Raw genomic sequence first — 25898 nt, 5'->3', positions numbered from 1 at the left:
GTTTTTATCCCTGCCTCGCTTGTCATTCGTGATCGTTTCCACCACCACGGTGTTTGGAGGAGGGGAGGACGGGGGAAGGTTGTGCTTGGTGTCGGATGGAGAACATCCGGGATAGACCGGTCGATAGGGCGGGAAACATCAACAGTACGAACATGGTCGCGTAAACGGGATGAACGCACCCACGACCACGCACACTCAAAGCACCGCGCTGCGCGCACCCTCCGAGCCCTCACCCGCCAGGCGAAGCACAGCCCTCTCGGCGGGTTCCAGCACGGCGTCCGCTCCGCTCCGTCGGTGCACTCCGTGACGTTTGGGCCTGTTCCAGGGCAGTGTGTCCCCCGGAGGCTGCCCGGTCGGACTGGACGAACGATCGTTCCGCGCGTCGTCCTCAGCCGAGTCCAGCGAAGACCTCGAGGAGCGGGAAAGCATCGCGAGGGACGCAGGGAGGATCATGAGGCCCCCGCGCGGAACATCCTGTCGTCTCGGCCCGAGAGTTCGGACAGAACGTGCGGGCGAGGAGGGAATGCTGCTGCTGCTGCTGCTGGACGGAGTGGAAGAGATTTACGAGTGGCGGAGGGATGTTAAACAAGGGAAGGAAAGGTCGTAGAGCGGACGCAAGAGGCGAGACCCCTAATGTCATGAGTGTGACCCTAAGATCCCCGATTCCTTTGCGATCCTTCCCGCGGCCCCCGAGATCCGACCGTTATTGGAGTAACCACACCCCGGGCAAGGCTCGGATCCAGAACGGCTCGGATCTGGCACGGTTCAACGAGGCTCGCGTTCATTAGCACCTCGGCAAAGTGCGAACGTGCATTGGCGCGCCGTGCGTCCCCCCCCCCCCTCCCCGTGAGTGCTTAGCGGGTCCCCCCCCCACCCCCAGTGCGAGCCCCCTTTCCCCGTTAGTGCTTAGCGGGTCACCCCCCCCCGCCCCCCCGAGTGCGAGCCCTCTCCCCCGTGAGTGCTGAGCGGGTTACCTCGTGAGTGCTTAGCGGGTCCCCCCCCCCAGTGCGAGCCCCCTCCCCCGTTAGTGCTTAGCGCCCCCCCCCTCCCCAGTGCGAGCCCCTACCCCGTGAGTTCCGAGCGGGTCCCTCCTCCCCCGTGCGAGCCCCCTCCCCCGTGCGAGCCCCCTCCCCCGTGAGTGCTGAGCGGGTTTCCCCGTGAGTGCTTAGCAGATCCCCCCCCCCTCCCCAGTGCGAGCCCCCTCCCCCGTTAGTGATGAGCAGCCCCCCCCCCCCAGTGCGAGCCCCCTCCCCCGTGAGTGCTGAGCGGGTTACCCCGTGAGTGCTTAGCCCGGTCCTCCTCCTCCCCAGTGCGAGCCCCCTCCCCCGTGAGTGCTGAGCGGGTTACCCCGTGAGTGCTGAGCGGGTTACTCCATGAGTGCTGAGCGGGTTACCCCGTGAGTGCCGAGCGGGTTACCCCGTGAGTGCTTAGCAGATCCCCCCCCCCCCTCCCCAGTGCGAGCCCCCTCCCCCGTGAGTGCTTAGCGGGTCCTCCCCCTCCCCAGTGCGAGCCCCCTCCCCCGTTAGTGCTGAGCGGGTTACCCCGTGAGTCCTGAGCGGGTTACTCCGTGAGTGCTGAGCGGGTTACCCCGTGAGTGCTTAGCGTGTCCTCCCCCTTCCCCCTCCCCAGTGCGAGCCCCCTCCCCCGTGAGTGCTGAGCGGGTCCTCCCCCTCCCCAGTGCGAGCCCCCTCCCCCGTGAGTGCTGAGCGGGTTACCCCGTGAGTCCTGAGCGGGTTACTCCGTGAGTCCTGAGCGGGTTACCCCGTGAGTGCCGAGCGGGTTACCCCCTGAGTGCTTAGCGTGTCCTCCCCCTCCCCAGTGCGAGCCCCCTCCCCCGTGAGTGCTGAGCGGGTCCTCCGCCTCCCCAGTGCGAGCCTCCTCCCCCGTGAGTGCTGAGCGGGTCCTCCCCCTCCCCAGTGCGAGCCCCTTCCCCCGTTAGTGCTGAGCGGGTCCCCCCTAGCCCCCTCACCCTCCCAGTCGGTTACTGTGCCGTGTACGGATGGTGCTGGCTCGGCATTTCTCTCTACGGATGCACGCGCACCGACCGTTTCGGGGCATCAATGTCATGACGTATGGATGGCCGAGAAAGGACGTTTTTTAACGGTTACGCGAATATAAGTGCGGTAAAGTACAAAACAATTGTTTGACCCTGAATTTCAAATAAATGAGGAAGTTCAGATGTTTACTAAAAAATGTAAATCCAGAAATGTTTCACGTCACGTGTGCAGTGTTTGTATTTGCATGACCGTTCACCTTTATTGTCCTGCTGATGAAACTTCGGTGAGGAGATGAAGAAGAAGCCCTCTGAAAGCAAAGCCTCCGCCTCGCTCCTTTACTCTTTATTACCCTTATCAGTAGCACCCCCCTCCTCCCCTTCATTTTAGTCCCCTGCACTGATTCCGCACTCCTCTTGTGTACGTAATAAGCAGACAGCATCTTCCACTAGACGAGACTGTACGAATTTGAATGAGCATACTTTACCTTTTGGGCTTTGCGTTTATAAAATGATTTGTGGTTTCATTTGTGCATTCTCCTTGGCATTTACGTAACCATTTTCAAATGACGTTTTATTCGTTTGGTATCGCCCCGCCCCTTTCAGAACCCTTTTCAAATGAGGTTTTATTCGTTTGGTATCGCCCCGCCCCTTTCAGAACCCTTTTCAAATGACGTTTTATTCGTTTGGCATCGCCCCGCCCCTTTCAGAGGTGCATCCAGCTGTCTGATGAGGTCTTCCTCGAGGCCAAGATGCCTCAACCATTCACGAAGTGCTTCATCTTCACTGACTTTTCAAATCAGGCCACAAAATTGCTGACCAATAATCCCAATGGAGGATACAATGTAAGAACAGAGTGGTAAATGTGTTAAAATCGAACTTTCTAAATAAAGCAAAGAATGCTTTCGATGCTTTGAAAGCAAAAGATAACTCTGCAACACCGGGAGATGTCCACAGGGTGGAGCCACTGCCACCACTCAAAGGGTCGAAGGCAATGCTCAGGTGGGTTTGTAAAAGATTGCACCGAACACCGTGAATAAATACGACGGCCAAGGAAGCGCTCGGTCACTCAATGGTGAATAATCACTTAAAATAAGAAAGATAATCTGATCCAGATCCGGATCTTCACCAAAATTGAAACAATTCTTCCTTGTGAAACACCCAACCTATCCACCAGATTTCGGCGGAATCCGTCCACAACTTTTTGCGATATCCTGTTCACAGGCATACAGACAAACGGACAGGGGTGAAAACATAAATTCCTTCCACCTTCAGTGGTGGAGGTAATGAATGAATGACAATACAGTTCAGTGGTAGTATATGGGAGTTGAATGATATGGACAGATCAATGATATAAGGCAATGCATGATAAGGACAGATCAATGATATAAGGGAATGAATGATAAGGACAGATCAATGATATAAGGGAATGAATGATAAGGACAGATCAATGATATAAGGCAATGCATGATAAGGACAGATCAATGATATAAGGCAATGCATCATAAGGACAGATCAATGATATAAGGGAATGAATGATAAGGACAGATCAATGATATAAGGGAATGAATGATAAGGACAGATCAATGATATAAGGCAATGAATGATAAGGACAGATCAATGATATAAGGGAATGAATGATAAGGACAGATCAATGATATAAGGCAATGCATGATAAGGACAGATCAATGATATAAGGGAATGAATGATAAGGACAGATCAATGATATAAGGCAATGCATGATAAGGACAGATCAATGATATAAGGCAATGAATGATAAGGACAGATCAATGATATAAGGGAATGAATGATAAGGACAGATCAATGATATAAGGGAATGAATGATAAGGACAGATCAATGATATAAGGGAATGAATGATAAGGACAGATCAATGATATAAGGCAATGCATGATAAGGACAGATCAATGATATAAGGGAATGAATGATGAGGACAGATCAATGATATAAGGGAATGAATGATAAGGACAGATCAATGATATAAGGGAATGAATGATAAGGACAGATCAATGATATAAGGGAATGAATGATAAGGACAGATCAATGATATAAGGGAATGAATGATAAGGACAGATCAATGATATAAGGCAATGCATGATAAGGACAGATCAATGATATAAGGGAATGAATGATAAGGACAGATCAATGATATAAGGGAATGAATGATAAGGACAGATCAATGATATAAGGCAATGCATGATAAGGACAGATCAATGATATAAGGGAATGAATGATAAGGACAGATCAATGATATAAGGGAATGAATGATAAGGACAGATCAATGATATAAGGGAATGAATGATAAGGACAGATCAATGATAGAAGGCAATGCATGATAAGGACAGATCAATGATATAAGGCAATGCATGATAAGGACAGATCAATGATATAAGGCAATGCATGATAAGGACAGATCAATGATATAAGGGAATGAATGATAAGGACAGATCAATGATATAAGGGAATGAATGATAAGGACAGATCAATGATATAAGGCAATGAATGATAAGGACAGATCAATGATATAAGGGAATGAATGATAAGGACAGATCAATGATATAAGGCAATGAATGATAAGGACAGATCAATGATATAAGGGAATGAATGATAAGGACAGATCAATGATATAAGGGAATGAATGATAAGGACAGATCAATGATATAAGGGAATGAATGATAAGGACAGATCAATGATATAAGGCAATGCATGATAAGGACAGATCAATGATATAAGGGAATGAATGATAAGGACAGATCAATGATATAAGGCAATGCATGATAAGGACAGATCAACGATACAAGGGAATGAATGATAAGGACAGATCAACGATACAAGGGAATGAATGATAAGGACAGATCAATGATATAAGGCAATGCATGATAGGGACAGATCAATGATATAAGGCATTGCATGATAAGGACAGATGAACGATACAAGGGAATGAATGATAAGGACAGATCAACGATACAAGGGAATGAATGATAAGGACAGATCAATGATATAAGGCAATGCATGATAAGGACAGATCAATGATATAAGGCAATGCATGATAAGGACAGATGAACGAAACAAGGGAATGAATAATAAGGACAGATCAATGATATAAGGCAATGCATGATAAGGACAGATCAATGATATAAGGCAATAAATGATCAGGACAGATGAACGATACAAGGGAATGAATGATAAGGACAGATCAATGATATAAGGCAATGCATGATAAGGACAGATCAATGATATAAGGCAATGCATGATAAGGACAGATCAATGAAATAAGGCAATGCATGATAAGGACAGATCAACGATACAAGGGAATGAATGATAACGACAGATCAACGATACAAGGGAATGAATGATAAGGACAGATCAATGATATAAGGCAATGCATGATAAGGACAGATCAACGATACAAGGGAATGAATGATAACGACAGATCAACGATACAAGGGAATGAATGATAAGGACAGATCAATGATATAAGGCATTGCATGATAAGGACAGATCAATGATATAAGGCAATGCATGCATGATAAGGACAGATCAACGATACAAGGGAATGAATGATAACGACAGATCAACGATACAAGGGAATGAATGATAACGACAGATCAATGATATAAGGTGTCATGTATGCAGTGCAAATGTTCACCGTTGTATCCCTACACCGGGACCGGGTTGTATCCCTACGCCAGAGCTCGGATGGCGCTGCTGTGAATCGGGCCTTGATCGGCAGAGTGAATAAACGCGTACGACAATTGATCGCAGTTTGTCGAGATACTTTACATGGCGACGAAGGTGGGATCTACAGATCTGCTTGGACGAGAATTCGAAACAGTATCTTACCATCAACACGCATCGTGGGTTGTATAGGTACCACCGACTTAGTTTTGGAGTGAAATCTGCACCTGGAATTTATCAGCGTGTCATGGACAGTTTGTTTGCCGCCGAACGCAACGTCGTTTGTTACCAGGATGATATTCTGGTTACTGGTCGTACGGACGCGGAACATCTACAGAACCTGGAGAGAGTTCTGAAGAAGATTTCGGACTCTGGCCTACGTTTGCGGCGAGACAAGTGCAAGTTTATGGTGCCATCAGTCACGTACCTGGGTCATACGATTGATGCCGAGGGTCTACACCCGACAGATGAGAAAGTCCGAGCTATCAAGGATGCTCCTTCTCCACGAGATGTGACCGAATTGAAGTCATACCTCGGTTTGCTTCAGTTCTATGGTCGTTACATCCCGAATGTGACCGACGTTTTGGGCCCCCTTTATCGACTTTTGAGGAAAGGAGTCTCCTGGAGCTGGGGGTTTACTGAACAATCAGCATTCCAGACCTCTAAGGATCTGCTCAAATCGTCCAATGTTCTCGTTCATTTTGATCCAGAGAAGGATCTTGTGCTGACATGCGATGCCTGTCGGTATGGAGTGGGGAGTGTATTATCACACGTGATGCCTGATGGTACGGAAAGACCGGTTGCATTTGCATCCAGAACGTTGTCCCCGGCAGAGAAAAACTATTCCCAACTTGACAAGGAAGGATTGGGAATCGTTTTCGGCGTCGGCAAATTTCGCCAGTACCTTCTTGGACATCATTTCACGATTCGCACTGATCACAAGCCACTGATCAGTCTGTTTGGTCCAACTAAGGCGACATCTGACACACTACCGCCCAGGATCATCCGCTGGTCCCTGTTTCTCGCTGCTTATGACTACACCATATGTTATAAGCCCGGTTCGTCTATCACAAATGCAGATGCCATGAGTCGGTTACCCCTTCCATAATCCGTTGATGATTCGCCTACACCAGGATCCATTATCGCACTGATGGATCATCTGGAAGATTGTGCTGTCGATTCCGGCCAGATTCGCACTCATACTCGACGAGACCCCGTTCTGTCCAGAACTGTCCAGGCTGTACAGCTTGGATGGCATTTGCTAACTGAGGGTGACCCAGATTTTGCGGCTTTTAAAGCACCGAAAAACGAACTCAGCGTGGAAAATGGTTGCCTACTCTGGGGATGTCGTGTCGTGATCCCGAAAAATCTGCGTTCCAGGGTCATGGATGAAATCCATGACTGTCACCCCGGGATTGTGAAGATGAAGTCACTCGCCAGAAACTATGTGTGGTGGCCGAATCTTGATGCTGATATTGAACATCATGTTCGACATTGTTACCCCTGCCAGAGCACCCGGAATACACCTGCGAAAGCGCCACTGCATCCCTGGGAATGGCCCAGCGAACCGTGGCATCGCCTACATCTCGATTATGCCGGGCCTATTAACGGCAGCATGATTCTAATAATTACGGACGCGCACACAAAATGGATTGATGCCTATGTGACGCGTGGTACTACGTCAGCCATTGTCATCGAAAGACTCAGACGCTGTTTCGCCACTCATGGTCTGCCCAGGATGATCGTGAGTGATAACGGTTCGTGTTTTTCCAGTACCGAGTTTGCCAAGTTCACACGTCGGAACGGCATCAAACATAAGTTTGTCAGCCCACATCACCAGGCTTCAAATGGCTTGGCCGAACGATCCGTAGGAATCATCAAATCCGGATTGCAGAAACTTCAGGAGGGAACCCTGGAAACAAAGCTTTCTCGTCTCCTGTTCAAATACCGCATCACGCCACAATCAACAACCGGTGCAGCTCCGTCTGAGTTATTGATGAAACGACACTTGAGATCGACACTTGACAATCTCAAACCAGACATATCATCAAATGTTTATCAGAGCCAGCTTAATCAAAAGTTGGTGCACGATAAGACGTCCAACAGTCGATGTATCAACATTGGAGATCCAGTGTTTGCCCGAAATTTTGGTGCAGGTGCGACGTGGCTACCGGGGGACATCATCGAGAAGCCAGGTCCACTGTCCAGTGTGATTCGCCTGCAGGACGGCCGCGAAATTCGTCGACATCAGGACCACATAACCTACCGTCACTATGAGTCGATGGAGCCTGTCGCATCGTCACAGTCAGGACAACAGTTCGACCCGCCACTGCCGGAGATCGTCGTGGCCGCTCCAGCCGGCTCGGATGCCCCGAAAACCTCTGCAAACGCGACACCCTTCGTGGAGACCAAAGGAATCACCTCGGACTCTGTATCCACTGGTACACCGCGACCCAAAGGAATCACCTCGGACTCTGTATCCACTGGTACACCGCGACGCTCAATGCGTGAGAGAAAAGCACCCGACCGGTTGAATCTTTGAAGATGTTTTTTTTTCACGTTGACACATGTTCTATTTTCACGTATTTTCATTATTCTCATAACCGTTTGCACACATATTTACCTTCGCAAAAGCGGAAGGTTATGTTTTGATCGCTGTGTATTTATTTGTATGTCTGTGTGTGTGTGTATGTGTATGTTATTCGCATAACTCAAAAAGTATTCAACCGATTCGCATGAAATTTGGTGGGATGATAGGTTATTATCCGGGAACCATTTGATTAGATTTTGGAATCGATCGGGTCAAAGGTCAAGGTCAAGGTCATGAAAAGGTCATGGATGTGATTACAATATCAAACTTTTGGCGGGATAGAATGGTTTAATTTGAAACAAATCTTCCCGCATGACAACGTAGGTGTGGCTTTGCTACACAGATCTTGTAGTCTTTTATTTTGGCAACAAAAGTAGCTGCGGCGAAGGTATGCGCTCTACCGAGTGCCCGTTCTAGTTTCACATGTTTTGGAAATGTTGCTTTTGAAATGTCAATTCTGGAAATCTAGCACGTATTGCTCGTGGTAATTTTGGACTTAAAGGGGAGGATGTCATGTATGCAGTGCAAATGTTCACCGTTGTATCCCTACACTGGGACCGGGTTGTATCCCTACGCCAGAGCTCGGATGGCGCTGCTGTGAATCGGGCCTTGATCGGCAGAGTGAATAAACGCGTACGACAATTGATCGCAGTTTGTCGAGATACTTTACATAAGGCAATGCATGATAAGGACAGATGAACGATACAAGGGAATGAATGATAAGGACAGATCAATGATATAAGGGAATGCATGATAAGGACAGATCAATGATATGAGGGAATGCATGATAAGGACAGATCAATGATATAAGGGAATGCATGATAAGGACAGATGAACGATACAAGGGAATGAATGATAAGGACAGATCAATGATATAAGGCAATGCATGATAAGGACAGATCAATGATATAAGGGAATGCATGATAAGGACAGATCAACGATACAAGGGAATGAATGATAAGGACAGATCAATGATATAAGGCAATGCATGATAAGGACAGATCAATGATATAAGGGAATGCATGATAAGGACAGATCAATGATATAAGGGAATGAATGATAAGGACAGAACAACGATACAAGGGAATGAATGATAAGGACAGATCAATGATATAAGGAATGAATGATAAGGACAGATCAACGATACAAGGGAATGAATGATAAGGACAGATCAATGATATAAGGCAATGCATGATAAGGACAGATCAACGATACAAGGGAATGAATGATAAGGACAGATCAATGATATAAGGGAATGAATGATAAGGACAGAACAACGATACAAGGGAATGAATGATAAAGACAGATCAATGATATAAGGGAATGAATGATAAGGACAGATCAATGATATAAGGGAATGAATGATAAGGACAGATCAATGATATAAGGCAATGCATGATAAGGACAGATCAATGATATAAGGGAATGAATGATGAGGACAGATCAATGATATAAGGGAATGAATGATAAGGACAGATCAATGATATAAGGGAATGAATGATAAGGACAGATCAATGATATAAGGGAATGAATGATAAGGACAGATCAATGATATAAGGGAATGAATGATAAGGACAGATCAATGATATAAGGCAATGCATGATAAGGACAGATCAATGATATAAGGGAATGAATGATAAGGACAGATCAATGATATAAGGGAATGAATGATAAGGACAGATCAATGATATAAGGCAATGCATGATAAGGACAGATCAATGATATAAGGGAATGAATGATAAGGACAGATCAATGATATAAGGGAATGAATGATAAGGACAGATCAATGATACAAGGGAATGAATGATAAGGACAGATCAATGATAGAAGGCAATGCATGATAAGGACAGATCAATGATATAAGGCAATGCATGATAAGGACAGATCAATGATATAAGGCAATGCATGATAAGGACAGATCAATGATATAAGGGAATGAATGATAAGGACAGATCAATGATATAAGGGAATGAATGATAAGGACAGATCAATGATATAAGGCAATGAATGATAAGGACAGATCAATGATATAAGGGAATGAATGATAAGGACAGATCAATGATATAAGGCAATGAATGATAAGGACAGATCAATGATATAAGGGAATGAATGATAAGGACAGATCAATGATATAAGGGAATGAATGATAAGGACAGATCAATGATATAAGGGAATGAATGATAAGGACAGATCAATGATATAAGGCAATGCATGATAAGGACAGATCAATGATATAAGGGAATGAATGATAAGGACAGATCAATGATATAAGGCAATGCATGATAAGGACAGATCAACGATACAAGGGAATGAATGATAAGGACAGATCAACGATACAAGGGAATGAATGATAAGGACAGATCAATGATATAAGGCAATGCATGATAGGGACAGATCAATGATATAAGGCATTGCATGATAAGGACAGATGAACGATACAAGGGAATGAATGATAAGGACAGATCAACGATACAAGGGAATGAATGATAAGGACAGATCAATGATATAAGGCAATGCATGATAAGGACAGATCAATGATATAAGGCAATGCATGATAAGGACAGATGAACGAAACAAGGGAATGAATAATAAGGACAGATCAATGATATAAGGCAATGCATGATAAGGACAGATCAATGATATAAGGCAATAAATGATCAGGACAGATGAACGATACAAGGGAATGAATGATAAGGACAGATCAATGATATAAGGCAATGCATGATAAGGACAGATCAATGATATAAGGCAATGCATGATAAGGACAGATCAATGAAATAAGGCAATGCATGATAAGGACAGATCAACGATACAAGGGAATGAATGATAACGACAGATCAACGATACAAGGGAATGAATGATAAGGACAGATCAATGATATAAGGCAATGCATGATAAGGACAGATCAACGATACAAGGGAATGAATGATAACGACAGATCAACGATACAAGGGAATGAATGATAAGGACAGATCAATGATATAAGGCATTGCATGATAAGGACAGATCAATGATATAAGGCAATGCATGCATGATAAGGACAGATCAACGATACAAGGGAATGAATGATAACGACAGATCAACGATACAAGGGAATGAATGATAACGACAGATCAATGATATAAGGTGTCATGTATGCAGTGCAAATGTTCACCGTTGTATCCCTACACCGGGACCGGGTTGTATCCCTACGCCAGAGCTCGGATGGCGCTGCTGTGAATCGGGCCTTGATCGGCAGAGTGAATAAACGCGTACGACAATTGATCGCAGTTTGTCGAGATACTTTACATGGCGACGAAGGTGGGATCTACAGATCTGCTTGGACGAGAATTCGAAACAGTATCTTACCATCAACACGCATCGTGGGTTGTATAGGTACCACCGACTTAGTTTTGGAGTGAAATCTGCACCTGGAATTTATCAGCGTGTCATGGACAGTTTGTTTGCCGCCGAACGCAACGTCGTTTGTTACCAGGATGATATTCTGGTTACTGGTCGTACGGACGCGGAACATCTACAGAACCTGGAGAGAGTTCTGAAGAAGATTTCGGACTCCGGCCTACGTTTGCGGCGAGACAAGTGCAAGTTTATGGTGCCATCAGTCACGTACCTGGGTCATACGATTGATGCCGAGGGTCTACACCCGACAGATGAGAAAGTCCAAGCTATCAAGGATGCTCCTTCTCCACGAGATGTGACCGAATTGAAGTCATACCTCGGTTTGCTTCAGTTCTATGGTCGTTACATCCCGAATGTGACCGACGTTTTGGGCCCCCTTTATCGACTTTTGAGGAAAGGAGTCTCCTGGAGCTGGGGGTTTACTGAACAATCAGCATTCCAGACCTCTAAGGATCTGCTCAAATCGTCCAATGTTCTCGTTCATTTTGATCCAGAGAAGGATCTTGTGCTGACATGCGATGCCTGTCGGTATGGAGTGGGGAGTGTATTATCACACGTGATGCCTGATGGTACGGAAAGACCGGTTGCATTTGCATCCAGAACGTTGTCCCCGGCAGAGAAAAACTATTCCCAACTTGACAAGGAAGGATTGGGAATCGTTTTCGGCGTCGGCAAATTTCGCCAGTACCTTCTTGGACATCATTTCACGATTCGCACTGATCACAAGCCACTGATCAGTCTGTTTGGTCCAACTAAGGCGACATCTGACACACTACCGCCCAGGATCATCCGCTGGTCCCTGTTTCTCGCTGCTTATGACTACACCATATGTTATAAGCCCGGTTCGTCTATCACAAATGCAGATGCCATGAGTCGGTTACCCCTTCCATAATCCGTTGATGATTCGCCTACACCAGGATCCATTATCGCACTGATGGATCATCTGGAAGATTGTGCTGTCGATTCCGGCCAGATTCGCACTCATACTCGACGAGACCCCGTTCTGTCCAGAACTGTCCAGGCTGTACAGCTTGGATGGCATTTGCTAACTGAGGGTGACCCAGATTTTGCGGCTTTTAAAGCACCGAAAAACGAACTCAGCGTGGAAAATGGTTGCCTACTCTGGGGATGTCGTGTCGTGATCCCGAAAAATCTGCGTTCCAGGGTCATGGATGAAATCCATGACTGTCACCCCGGGATTGTGAAGATGAAGTCACTCGCCAGAAACTATGTGTGGTGGCCGAATCTTGATGCTGATATTGAACATCATGTTCGACATTGTTACCCCTGCCAGAGCACCCGGAATACACCTGCGAAAGCGCCACTGCATCCCTGGGAATGGCCCAGCGAACCGTGGCATCGCCAACATCTCGATTATGCCGGGCCTATTAACGGCAGCATGATTCTAATAATTACGGACGCGCACACAAAATGGATTGATGCCTATGTGACGCGTGGTACTACGTCAGCCATTGTCATCGAAAGACTCAGACGCTGTTTCGCCACTCATGGTCTGCCCAGGATGATCGTGAGTGATAACGGTTCGTGTTTTTCCAGTACCGAGTTTGCCAAGTTCACACGTCGGAACGGCATCAAACATAAGTTTGTCAGCCCACATCACCAGGCTTCAAATGGCTTGGCCGAACGATCCGTAGGAATCATCAAATCCGGATTGCAGAAACTTCAGGAGGGAACCCTGGAAACAAAGCTTTCTCGTCTCCTGTTCAAATACCGCATCACGCCACAATCAACAACCGGTGCAGCTCCGTCTGAGTTATTGATGAAACGACACTTGAGATCGACACTTGACAATCTCAAACCAGACATATCATCAAATGTTTATCAGAGCCAGCTTAATCAAAAGTTGGTGCACGATAAGACGTCCAACAGTCGATGTATCAACATTGGAGATCCAGTGTTTGCCCGAAATTTTGGTGCAGGTGCGACGTGGCTACCGGGGGACATCATCGAGAAGCCAGGTCCACTGTCCAGTGTGATTCGCCTGCAGGACGGCCGCGAAATTCGTCGACATCAGGACCACATAACCTACCGTCACTATGAGTCGATGGAGCCTGTCGCATCGTCACAGTCAGGACAACAGTTCGACCCGCCACTGCCGGAGATCGTCGTGGCCGCTCCAGCCGGCTCGGATGCCCCGAAAACCTCTGCAAACGCGACACCCTTCGTGGAGACCAAAGGAATCACCTCGGACTCTGTATCCACTGGTACACCGCGACCCAAAGGAATCACCTCGGACTCTGTATCCACTGGTACACCGCGACGCTCAATGCGTGAGAGAAAAGCACCCGACCGGTTGAATCTTTGAAGATGTTTTTTTTTCACGTTGACACATGTTCTATTTTCACGTATTTTCATTATTCTCATAACCGTTTGCACACATATTTACCTTCGCAAAAGCGGAAGGTTATGTTTTGATCGCTGTGTATTTATTTGTATGTCTGTGTGTGTGTGTATGTGTATGTTATTCGCATAACTCAAAAAGTATTCAACCGATTCGCATGAAATTTGGTGGGATGATAGGTTATTATCCGGGAACCATTTGATTAGATTTTGGAATCGATCGGGTCAAAGGTCAAGGTCAAGGTCATGAAAAGGTCATGGATGTGATTACAATATCAAACTTTTGGCGGGATAGAATGGTTTAATTTGAAACAAATCTTCCCGCATGACAACGTAGGTGTGGCTTTGCTACACAGATCTTGTAGTCTTTTATTTTGGCAACAAAAGTAGCTGCGGCGAAGGTATGCGCTCTACCGAGTGCCCGTTCTAGTTTCACATGTTTTGGAAATGTTGCTTTTGAAATGTCAATTCTGGAAATCTAGCACGTATTGCTCGTGGTAATTTTGGACTTAAAGGGGAGGATGTCATGTATGCAGTGCAAATGTTCACCGTTGTATCCCTACACTGGGACCGGGTTGTATCCCTACGCCAGAGCTCGGATGGCGCTGCTGTGAATCGGGCCTTGATCGGCAGAGTGAATAAACGCGTACGACAATTGATCGCAGTTTGTCGAGATACTTTACATAAGGCAATGCATGATAAGGACAGATGAACGATACAAGGGAATGAATGATAAGGACAGATCAATGATATAAGGGAATGCATGATAAGGACAGATCAATGATATGAGGGAATGCATGATAAGGACAGATCAATGATATAAGGGAATGCATGATAAGGACAGATGAACGATACAAGGGAATGAATGATAAGGACAGATCAATGATATAAGGCAATGCATGATAAGGACAGATCAATGATATAAGGGAATGCATGATAAGGACAGATCAACGATACAAGGGAATGAATGATAAGGACAGATCAATGATATAAGGCAATGCATGATAAGGACAGATCAATGATATAAGGGAATGCATGATAAGGACAGATCAATGATATAAGGGAATGAATGATAAGGACAGAACAACGATACAAGGGAATGAATGATAAGGACAGATCAATGATATAAGGAATGAATGATAAGGACAGATCAACGATACAAGGGAATGAATGATAAGGACAGATCAATGATATAAGGCAATGCATGATAAGGACAGATCAACGATACAAGGGAATGAATGATAAGGACAGATCAATGATATAAGGGAATGAATGATAAGGACAGAACAACGATACAAGGGAATGAATGATAAAGACAGATCAATGATATAAGGGAATGAATGATAAGGACAGATCAACGATACAAGGGAATGAATGATAAGGACAGATCAATGATATAAGGCAATGCATGATAAGGACAGATCAATGATATAAGGGAATGCATGATAAGGACAGATGAACGATACAAGGGAATGAATAATAAGGACAGATCAACGATACAAGGGAATGAATAATCAGGACAGATCAACGATACAAGGGAATGAATGATAAGGACAGATCAATGATATAAGGCAATGCATGATAAGGACAGATCAATGATATGAGGCAATGCATGATAAGGACAGATCAATGATACAAGGCAATGCATGAGAAGGACAGATCAATGATATAAGGGAATGAATGATAAGGACAGATCAATGATATAAGGGAATGAATGATAAGGACAGATCAATGATACAAGGCAATGCATGATAAGGACAGATCAATGATATAAGGGAATGAATGATAAGGACAGATCAATGATATAAGGGAATGAATGATAAGGACAGATCAATGATACAAGGGAATGAATGATAAGGACAGATCAATGATACAAGGGAATGAATGATAAGGACAGATCATCAATGATACAAGGGAATGAATGATAAAGACAGATCAATGATTCAAGGGAATGAATGATAAGGACAGATCAATGATGCAAAGGAATGAATGATAAGGACAGATCAATGATACAAGGGAATGAATGATAAGGACAGATCAATGATACAAGGGAATGAATGATAAGGACAGATCATCAATGATACAAGGGAATGAATGATAAGGACAGATCATTAATGATACAAGGGAATGAATGATAAGGACAGATCAATGATATAAGGCAATGCATGATAAGGACAGATCAATGATATAAGGGAATGCATGATAAGGACAGATCAATGATATAAGGGAATGAATGATAAGGACAGAACAACGATACAAGGGAATGAATGATAAGGACAGATCAATGATATAAGGAATGAATGATAAGGACAGATCAACGATACAAGGGAATGAATGATAAGGACAGATCAATGATATAAGGCAATGCATGATAAGGACAGATCAACGATACAAGGGAATGAATGATAAGGACAGATCAATGATATAAGGGAATGAATGATAAGGACAGAACAACGATACAAGGGAATGAATGATAAAGACAGATCAATGATATAAGGGAATGAATGATAAGGACAGATCAACGATACAAGGGAATGAATGATAAGGACAGATCAATGATATAAGGCAATGCATGATAAGGACAGATCAATGATATAAGGGAATGCATGATAAGGACAGATGAACGATACAAGGGAATGAATAATAAGGACAGATCAACGATACAAGGGAATGAATAATCAGGACAGATCAACGATACAAGGGAATGAATGATAAGGACAGATCAATGATATAAGGCAATGCATGATAAGGACAGATCAATGATATGAGGCAATGCATGATAAGGACAGATCAATGATACAAGGCAATGCATGAGAAGGACAGATCAATGATATAAGGGAATGAATGATAAGGACAGATCAATGATATAAGGGAATGAATGATAAGGACAGATCAATGATACAAGGCAATGCATGATAAGGACAGATCAATGATATAAGGGAATGAATGATAAGGACAGATCAATGATATAAGGGAATGAATGATAAGGACAGATCAATGATACAAGGGAATGAATGATAAGGACAGATCAATGATACAAGGGAATGAATGATAAGGACAGATCATCAATGATACAAGGGAATGAATGATAAAGACAGATCAATGATTCAAGGGAATGAATGATAAGGACAGATCAATGATGCAAAGGAATGAATGATAAGGACAGATCAATGATACAAGGGAATGAATGATAAGGACAGATCAATGATACAAGGGAATGAATGATAAGGACAGATCATCAATGATACAAGGGAATGAATGATAAGGACAGATCATTAATGATACAAGGGAATGAATGATAAGGACAGATCAATGATACAAGGGAATGAATGATAAAGACAGATCAATGATACAAGGGAATGAATGATAAAGACAGATCAATGATACAAGGGAATGCAAGGTATTGCGGTATTGTGGTGGCATTCTGACCTTATTTGGTTGTTGTTTTTTTACTTTTCATCTCTGTTTTTACATTTTTACTTTTGCCACCAAAGGTTGATGGAGGTCATATGTTTTCACCCCTGTCTGTTTGTTTGTCTGCTTGTGAACAAGATATCTCAAAAAGTTGTGGACGGATTCGGACGAAATTTGGCAGAGATGTAGAGTATGTGACAAGGACGAAATTATTAGATGTTGATGAAGAACCGGATTCGGATCCGGCTACTATAATTCTTCAAGTAATTCTTCACCATTGGGAGATAGTTTTTGACCCTATACATAGCAGGATATCTCAAAAAGTTGTAGACGGATTTGGACGAAACTTGGTGGATAGGCTGGGTGTTTGACAAGGACGATTCCATTCGATTTTGGTGAAGATCTGAATATGGATTCGGATACGAGAATTATTTAATTTCTAAGTGATTCTTCACCATTGAGAGATGGGGCTAAAACGGATATATAGCAGGATATTTAAAAAAAGTAATGGACGAGTTATGACTAAATTTGGTGACAAGAACAAGCTGATTTGATTTTGGTTCATCAGTGAGATTCAAAAAATAAAGTGTTCAGCCTGGTGCTCTACCTGCACTCTACCGAGTGCCCTTCTAGTTGTAAATGTTGTTTTCTACGGCCATAGGGCAAAGCTGTCTAGAACAATGTTTGTCCGTCTGTATGTTTGTATGTATGTATGTATGCATGTATGTATGTATGTATGTATGTATGTATGTATGTATGTATGTATGTATGTACAGTCACGTGAAAAAGTAAGTACACCCCATGTAAAGTTTTGACTTTTTCAACATATTTCAACATACAGCTATTTCATGTTCATTTCAACAATATTGATAGATAAAGGTGATATTGTGGGAGCTGTGCTCGCACGATAAAGCCAGACAAAATGGACGACACAGGAACGAAGTTTCACCGAGCTATTTATTTATCTCAAAACCAAAGAACTCAAAAGCACACTGAATCCGCCCCTCGAACGGGCGGCAATTTATATCGCAAACTGAACACACAAAAGCCACGCCTCTCAGGCGGGGCGTGGTATGCAAAATAGGTAAGTCACGCCTCTCGACGGGGCGTGGTATGCAAGGCAAGTGTTCGCCCGAGAAGGGCAAGTCTGGACACGCCCGGGCGAGTCCGGACACGTGACCGCTCGCCGGTTGCGTCATCGGCCGGTGCACGATAATTGTGTCATGCTTCCGGTAACCGCTACATGCGCCCCCCCAGAATTAACCTGCACCGGGAGAGTCAGTTTGAGGGGGGTCCTGATGACCCGGCCGAAACGACCCCTGGTGATTCGTGTGGGGGTGGTCGGCGGCGTGGCGGTGGATGGTCGGGCGGGGGCTTGGTTGACGGGGGATGGCCGTGGAGGTTGGTCGAGGTCCAAATGGGCCGGCTCGAGGCGGTCCACAGATATGCGGTCCGGCTTGCCGCCGATGTCGACGATGAATGACTTGTCGTTCCTCTGCAGGACCCGGAAAGGTCCATCTTTGGTTTCAGACCTGGACACTCTACTCCGGACATGCTGCTTCTGCTTTCTCAACAATGGATGGAGGTCCTCAATGCCAAACAGGAAATTAGAGCAGTCTCCCTTGACATATCACGTGCCTTCGATACAGTCTGGCACCCCGCTCTGCTCACCAAACTCTCCTCTTTTGGTATCCATGGAAATCTCCACGCATGGCTGGCGGACGTCCTCTCTAGTCGTAGTCAACGTGTGGCTCTGAATGGGTTTCTCTCATCTCCTCTTCCTGTTCAGGCTGGAGTTCCACAAGGCAGTGTTCTGGGCCTTGTGCTTTTTCTGGTCTTCATCAATGATCTCTCTGACTCTCTTGAAAATCCTCTGTATCTCTTTGCTGATGACTCTACTCTCTGTCGCTCCATTCTTCATCCCTCAGATCGGCAGTCTGCAGCCTCCTCACTCTCTGCAGACCCAGACAAAATCACAGACTGGGCAATCAAGTGGAACATGTCTTTCAATCCTGACAAATCTCACACTCTTACGATGTCTCTCCGAAAAGACCGACTGGACAACCCTCCCATCCACTTTCTGAATAATCCTCTCCAAGAACTTCTGTCACTCAAGCTTTTGGGTCTGACTATCTGCCATGATCTTTCCTGGGAAAACCACATTTCACATCTGGCCTCCAAAGCCAGTCGCCGACTGGGCATCCTCCGTCGTGCGAAGTCCTTCCTTGGCACACCTGAGCTCCTCACCACATACAAGGCTTTCATCCGCAGCTGAATGGAATACTGCTCTCCCCTCTGGGCTGGTGCTCCTGCCTCACACCTAGCTCGTCTTCACGCTGTTGAAACCAAAGCATTCAGAATCATTGGAATCTCCCGCGATGAAGCTGTAAAGTATCTCGACAAACTGCGATCAATTGTCGTACGCGTTTATTCACTCTGCCGATCAAGGCCCGATTCACAGCAGCGCCATCCGAGCTCTGGCGTAGGGATACAACCCGGTCCCGGTGTAGGGATACAACGGTGAACATTTGCACTGCATACATGACATCCTCCCCTTTAAGTCCAAAATTACCAAGAGCAATACGTGCTAGATTTCCAGAATTGACATTTCAAAAGCAACATTTCCAAAACATGTGAAAATATGTGTGCAAACGGTTATGAGAATAATGAAAATACGTGAAAATAGAACATGTGTCAACGTGAAAAAAAAAACATCTTCAAAGATTCAACCGGTCGGGTGCTTTTCTCTCACGCATTGAGCGTCGCGGTGTACCAGTGGATACAGAGTCCGAGGTGATTCCTTTGGGTCGCGGTGTACCAGTGGATACAGAGTCCGAGGTGATTCCTTTGGTCTCCACGAAGGGTGTCGCGTTTGCAGAGGTTTTCGGGGCATCCGAGCCGGCTGGAGCGGCCCCGACGATCTCCGACAGTGGCGGGTCGAACTGTTGTCCTGACTGTGACGATGCTACAGGCTCCATCGACTCATAGTGACGGTAGGTTATGTGGTCCTGATGTCGACGAATTTCGCGGCCGTCCTGCAGGCGAATCACACTGGACAGTGGACCTGGCTTCTCGATGATGTCTCCCGGTAGCCACGTCGCACCTGCACCAAAATTTCGGGCAAACACTGGATCTCCAATGTTGATACATCGACTGTTGGACGTCTTATCGTGCACCAACTTTTGATTAAGCTGGCTCTGATAAACATTTGATGATATGTCTGGTTTGAGATTGTCAAGTGTCGATCTCAAGTGTCGTTTCATCAATAACTCAGACGGAGCTGCACCGGTTGTTGATTGTGGCGTGATGCGGTATTTGAACAGGAGACGAGACAGCTTTGTTTCCAGGGTTCCCTCCTGAAGTTTCTGCAATCCGGATTTGATGATTCCCACGGATCGTTCGGCCAAGCCATTTGAAGCCTGGTGATGTGGGCTGACAAACTTATGTTTGATGCCGTTCCGACGTGTGAACTTGGCAAACTCGGTACTGGAAAAACACGAACCGTTATCACTCACGATCATCCTAGGCAGACCATGAGTGGCGAAACAGCGTCTGAGTCTTTCGATGACAATGGCTGACGTAGTACCACGCGTCACATAGGCATCAATCCATTTTGTGTGCGCGTCCGTAATTATTAGAATCATGCTGCCGTGAATAGGCCCGGCATAATCGAGATGTAGGCGATGCCACGGTTCGCTGGGCCATTCCCAGGTATGCAGTGGCGCTTTCGCAGGTGTATTCCGGGTGCTCTGGCAGGGGTAACAATGTAGAACATGATGTTCGATATCAGCATCAAGATTCGGCCACCACACATAGTTTCTGGCGAGTGACTTCATCTTCACAATCCCGGGGTGACAGTCATGGATTTCATCCATGACCCTGGAACGCAGATTTTTCGGGATCACGACACGACATCCCCAGAGTAGGCAACCATTTTCCACGCTGAGTTCGTTTTTACGTGCTTTAAAAGCCGCAAAATCTGGGTCACCCTCAGGTAGCAAATGCCATCCAAGCTGTACAGCCTGGACAGTTCTGGACAGAACGGGGTCTCGTCGAATATGAGTGCGGATCTGGCCGGAATCGACAGCACAATCTTCGAGATGATCCATCAGTGCGATAATGGATCCTGGTGTAGGCGAATCATCAACGGATTCTGGAAGGGGTAACCGACTCATGGCATCTGCATTTGTGATAGACGTACCGGGCTTATAACATACTAGGGCATGCCCGTACTATATATATGCCCGTACTATATATATATCTAAAATTATATCCCCCCCCTCTATTTACATGAAATGGTTTGGTCCATTCGCAACGCCAAAGCGAACGGCGAACGGCTTGCGAGTACGGTGACAATCCCCCCCCTCTATTTACATGAAATGGTTTGGTCCATTCGCAACGACCACAGAACCCCCCCCCCCCTCTATTTACATGAAATGGTTTGGTCCATTCGCAACGCCAAAGCGAACGGCGAACGGCTAAATCGCCATAGCTCGGTAACTACTTGTCCGATTAATTTCAAACCTTGAAAAGGCACATCCTCGGGTCCCCAGCAATATACCTGGCAAGTTTCAAGTATATCGGACCGGTAGTTGTCGAGAAACAGCGGTCACAGACAAACATACATACATACATACATACATACAAACATACAAACATACAAACATACACACAGAGATTACTGGAATTATAGATAGATGGTGTAGTCATAAGCAGCGAGAAACAGGGACCAGCGGATGATCCTGGGCGGTAGTGTGTCAGATGTCGCCTTAGTTGGACCAAACAGACTGATCAGCGGCTTGTGATCAGTGCGAATCGTGAAATGATGTCCAAGAAGGTACTGGCGAAATTTGCCGACGCCGAAAACGATTCCCAATCCTTCCTTGTCAAGTTGGGAATAGTTTTTCTCTGCCGGGGTCAATGTTCTGGATGCAAATGCAACCGGTCTTTCCGTACCATCAGGCATCACGTGCGATAATACACTCCCCACTCCATACCGACAGGCATCGCATGTCAGCACAAGATCCTTCTCTGGATCAAAATGAACGAGAACATTGGACGATTTGAGCAGATCCTTAGAGGTCTGGAATGCTGATTGTTCAGTAGACCCCCAGCTCCAGGATCCATTGTGCTTTGCACACGTGGGTTCGTATCCCACCTTCATCGCCATGTGAAGTATCTCGACAAACTGCGATCAATTGTCGTACGCGTTTATTCACTCTGCCGATCAAGGCCCGATTCACAGCAGCGCCATCCGAGCTCTGGCGTAGGGATACAACCCGGTCCCGGTGTAGGGATACAACGGTGAACATTTGCACTGCATACATGACAGAAGCTAACTCCAAGGGCCTCTCACTCACTCACCGCAGGCAGGTTGGTGGTCTTTCCGTCTTCTACCGACTCCTCTCTGGCCTTGCCCCCCCAGCTCTCTCTGGGCTCTGTCCCGCAAATATTCCTACAGGTCGCACAAGATCTGCCTGCAACCCTCTCATGGTTAAACTGCCAAAATCAAGACTCTCTACTCACCTTCACTCCTTCATTCCTCTTTTCTCCCGCCTCTGGAACAAACTCCCTCACTCTCTTCAATCCCACTCCACCCTCCAGGTCTTTAAAACAGCTGTTCACCACCATCTCTTATCTTCCCCCATCCAAAACCTTGATCTTTTCTACCCCCTGCTAATTTCACACCATTTCCACTTTTTTGAAATACCAACTTCTGTCCTGGAATTCCTTGGTGTCCTTGTGTTTTATACTTCTCCCTCCCCCCCCCCCTCTTCCCACGCCTCCTCCCCCCAAGCCCTCTCCCTTCCACACATCTCCCTGCTCTCAAATGTTGTGTTTGTGTGCTTCCCCTTCTCTCACCATCTTGTCTTCCGCTCCCTCTTTTTATATATTTTGTTTGTCTGGTTGATTTGTTTGTGAAGTAAATGTTAGCTCTTTCACGAGCCTCGATTCAGCATACAAAAAAAAAAAAAAAAAAATCGTACGGTGGCCGGAGTGGTCCCCGGTGTGCGTCGTGCCGGATAAAAACGTACTCCGCAGTGCAAAGTGCTGGGGGGACGTGGGGATGGGGGCAGCCGTGGTGGGACGTGGGCATGGGGTAAAATCTCCTGGCGGCCTCCTGGTGGTCCGAGCGTTGGCGAGCCGCGGACCAGGGGCCGGTGGCGTCAGGGAGGAATTCGCCCGGCATGCGCAGTGGCTGGCCATAGATCAGCTCGGCGGTGGAAGCCTGGAGGTCCTCTTTAGGGGCCGCTCGGAGGCCCAATAGGACCCACGGGAGCCTGTCAGCCCAACCGTCGTCCTGGAGGCTGGCCCTGAGAGCGGCCTTCATCGAGTGGTGGAACCGCTCGCACAAGCCGTTGGCTTGGGGGTGGTAGGCCGTGGTGCTGTGAAGCTTGACCCCCAAGGCCTGGGCGACCACGCCCCAAAGCTCGGAGGCGAATTGCGGGCCTCTGTCGGAGGAGATGTCCGAGGGCACGCCGAAACGGGCAATCCAAGTGCCAATGAAGGCCTGCGCCACGTCGGCGGATGTTGTTGATGCCAGCGGGACGGCCTCCGGCCACCTGGTGGTCCTGTCCACCATCGTGAGGAGGTGGGTGAAGCCCCGCGAGGAGGGAAGGGGTCCCACCAGGTCCACATTGACGTGGTCGAAGCGCCGTGCGGGCACGTCGAATGGTGCCAACGGGGCCTGGGTGTGCCGGTGGACCTTCACGCGCTGGCAGGCGACACAGGCATTGGCCCAGTCGCGGACGTCCTTACGGAGCCCATGCCAGACGAACTTGGCTGCCACAAGCTTCGGTGATGCTTTCCGGCCCGGGTGGGAAAGGCTGTGGAGGGCGTCAAAAATGTGCCGCTGCCATCCGGTGGGCACGATGGGGCGAGGTTGGCCCAGGGAAACGTCGCACAGGAGAACTGTGCCTGTGTCCTCGAAGGGGACATAGGCCAACCGCAGGCCTGTGTCCGCTGTCCGGAGGGCTTGCACCGCGGGGTCGGCGGTCTGGTCAGCCGCCATGCGGCCGAAGTGCACACCCAGGTGGACGGCGTTCGCGCCGGACCGGGAGAGGCAATCGGCCACAGCGTTGTCCTTGCCCGTGACGTGCCGGATGTCCGTCATAAATTCGGACATGGCGGAGAGGTGGCGCTGCTGGCGGGCTGACCAATGGCGGGCTTGTACAGCCCTTGAATCAACTCAGAAAATAAACAAGTACAGATACATTCAAAGTATACCGCCTCCATGCCAAATAAATAAATATCCTCCAGCACGGCATTGCCGGGGCACCTTCGGCTTCGGCACCCGGCAATACCGCCATGCAGCACATAGAGACTGTATTGGGAGGGAGAGGTGTACAATAATTGATTGATTAATTGCATAATGAAAATCAATAAATAATGATCTTAAAATATTTTCTTAAACAATTGGCTAATAGCATACATATCTAAACCACAAGTGCTTCATCCAAAGCTGTAACCTTTTGAAAATTAATGAAATATGTCATTAATCAGAAAAAAGAATTAATCAATGAATTGATTAATCCATATATAAAATTTATCCTTTATAGCCACATCACTTGGTCACTGTCATGTCCAAATATTAGCTTCCTAGCTCAAAAGGTGCCTGAGATATTGCTCAGATGAGAAAGGACATAAATAAGTACTTAATTAATCGATAATAATTAAATAACTAATCAATAAATTGATTAGTCAAAAAACAAAAAATACGTTTTGCCAAAGCACTTGCTCACTATTGTGCCGAAATGTCAGCTTCCTAGCTCAAAGCACGGCTGAGATATTGCCCGGACAAACAAACAAACAAACAAGAAAACCAGTACAGATACATTCAAAGTACACCGCCCCATGCCAAATAAATAAATAAATATCCTCCAGCGCGGCATTGCCGGGGCACCTCCGGCACCCAGCAATACCGCCGTGCAGCTCACAGAGTGTATTGGGAGAGAGACGTGTGCAATAATTGATTGATTAAATGCATAATTAATATCAATAAATAATAATCATAAAATATTTTCTTAATCAATTGGCTAACAGGCTAATAGCATACGTAAACTGTAGGGAAGGTGAAGTTGTTCTTTTCATTGAAGGCTTCATTTTGTTTTCTGTGAACATAGAGATGATGTGCTTTACCAAATAGCCCTAATTTGGTCTCGTATGTCCACAACACATTCACCCAGAAGGATTTTGGCTTGTTCAGGTGTGTTTTGGCAAACTCCAGTCAGGCTTTCTCAGCAGTGGGGTCCTCCTGGGTCTCCTACCATAGAACCGTCTTTCATTGAGTTGGTGATGGATGGTGTGAGTTGAAGTTGTCGTACCTTGTCTCTGGAGGTCAGCTTGAATCGGTTCCACTGAAAACCAAAGAAATACAAATGTGGATACCAAGAGATTTTTTTATTTCAACAATTTTCTGGAAGAAATGGTGAATTATTTGAAAA

At 46.1% G+C, this 25898-nt stretch overlaps 1 protein-coding gene across 1 annotated transcript; it reads left to right on the top strand.

The window, feature by feature from the left end:
* Positions 1–1999: 1999 nt before the first annotated feature.
* Positions 2000–25423, top strand: LOC144894195 (uncharacterized). Its single transcript, XM_078786288.1, has 8 exons — positions 2000–2070; positions 2229–2280; positions 2385–2537; positions 2704–2838; positions 2892–2995; positions 6918–8006; positions 12691–13779; positions 25387–25423. The coding sequence occupies exons 1-8, from the start codon at positions 2000–2002 to the stop codon at positions 25421–25423; spliced, it is 2730 nt and encodes a 909-aa protein (XP_078642414.1).
* Positions 25424–25898: the final 475 nt, after the last annotated feature.

The sequence above is a fragment of the Myxine glutinosa genome, chromosome 11, assembly GCF_964187855.1.
Source record: "Myxine glutinosa chromosome 11, kmMyxGlut1.1, whole genome shotgun sequence".
NCBI classification, from domain to species: domain Eukaryota; kingdom Metazoa; phylum Chordata; class Myxini; order Myxiniformes; family Myxinidae; genus Myxine; species Myxine glutinosa.
The sequence above is the reverse complement of the archived record's forward strand: the minus strand, read 5'-3'. Positions and strand labels throughout refer to the sequence as shown.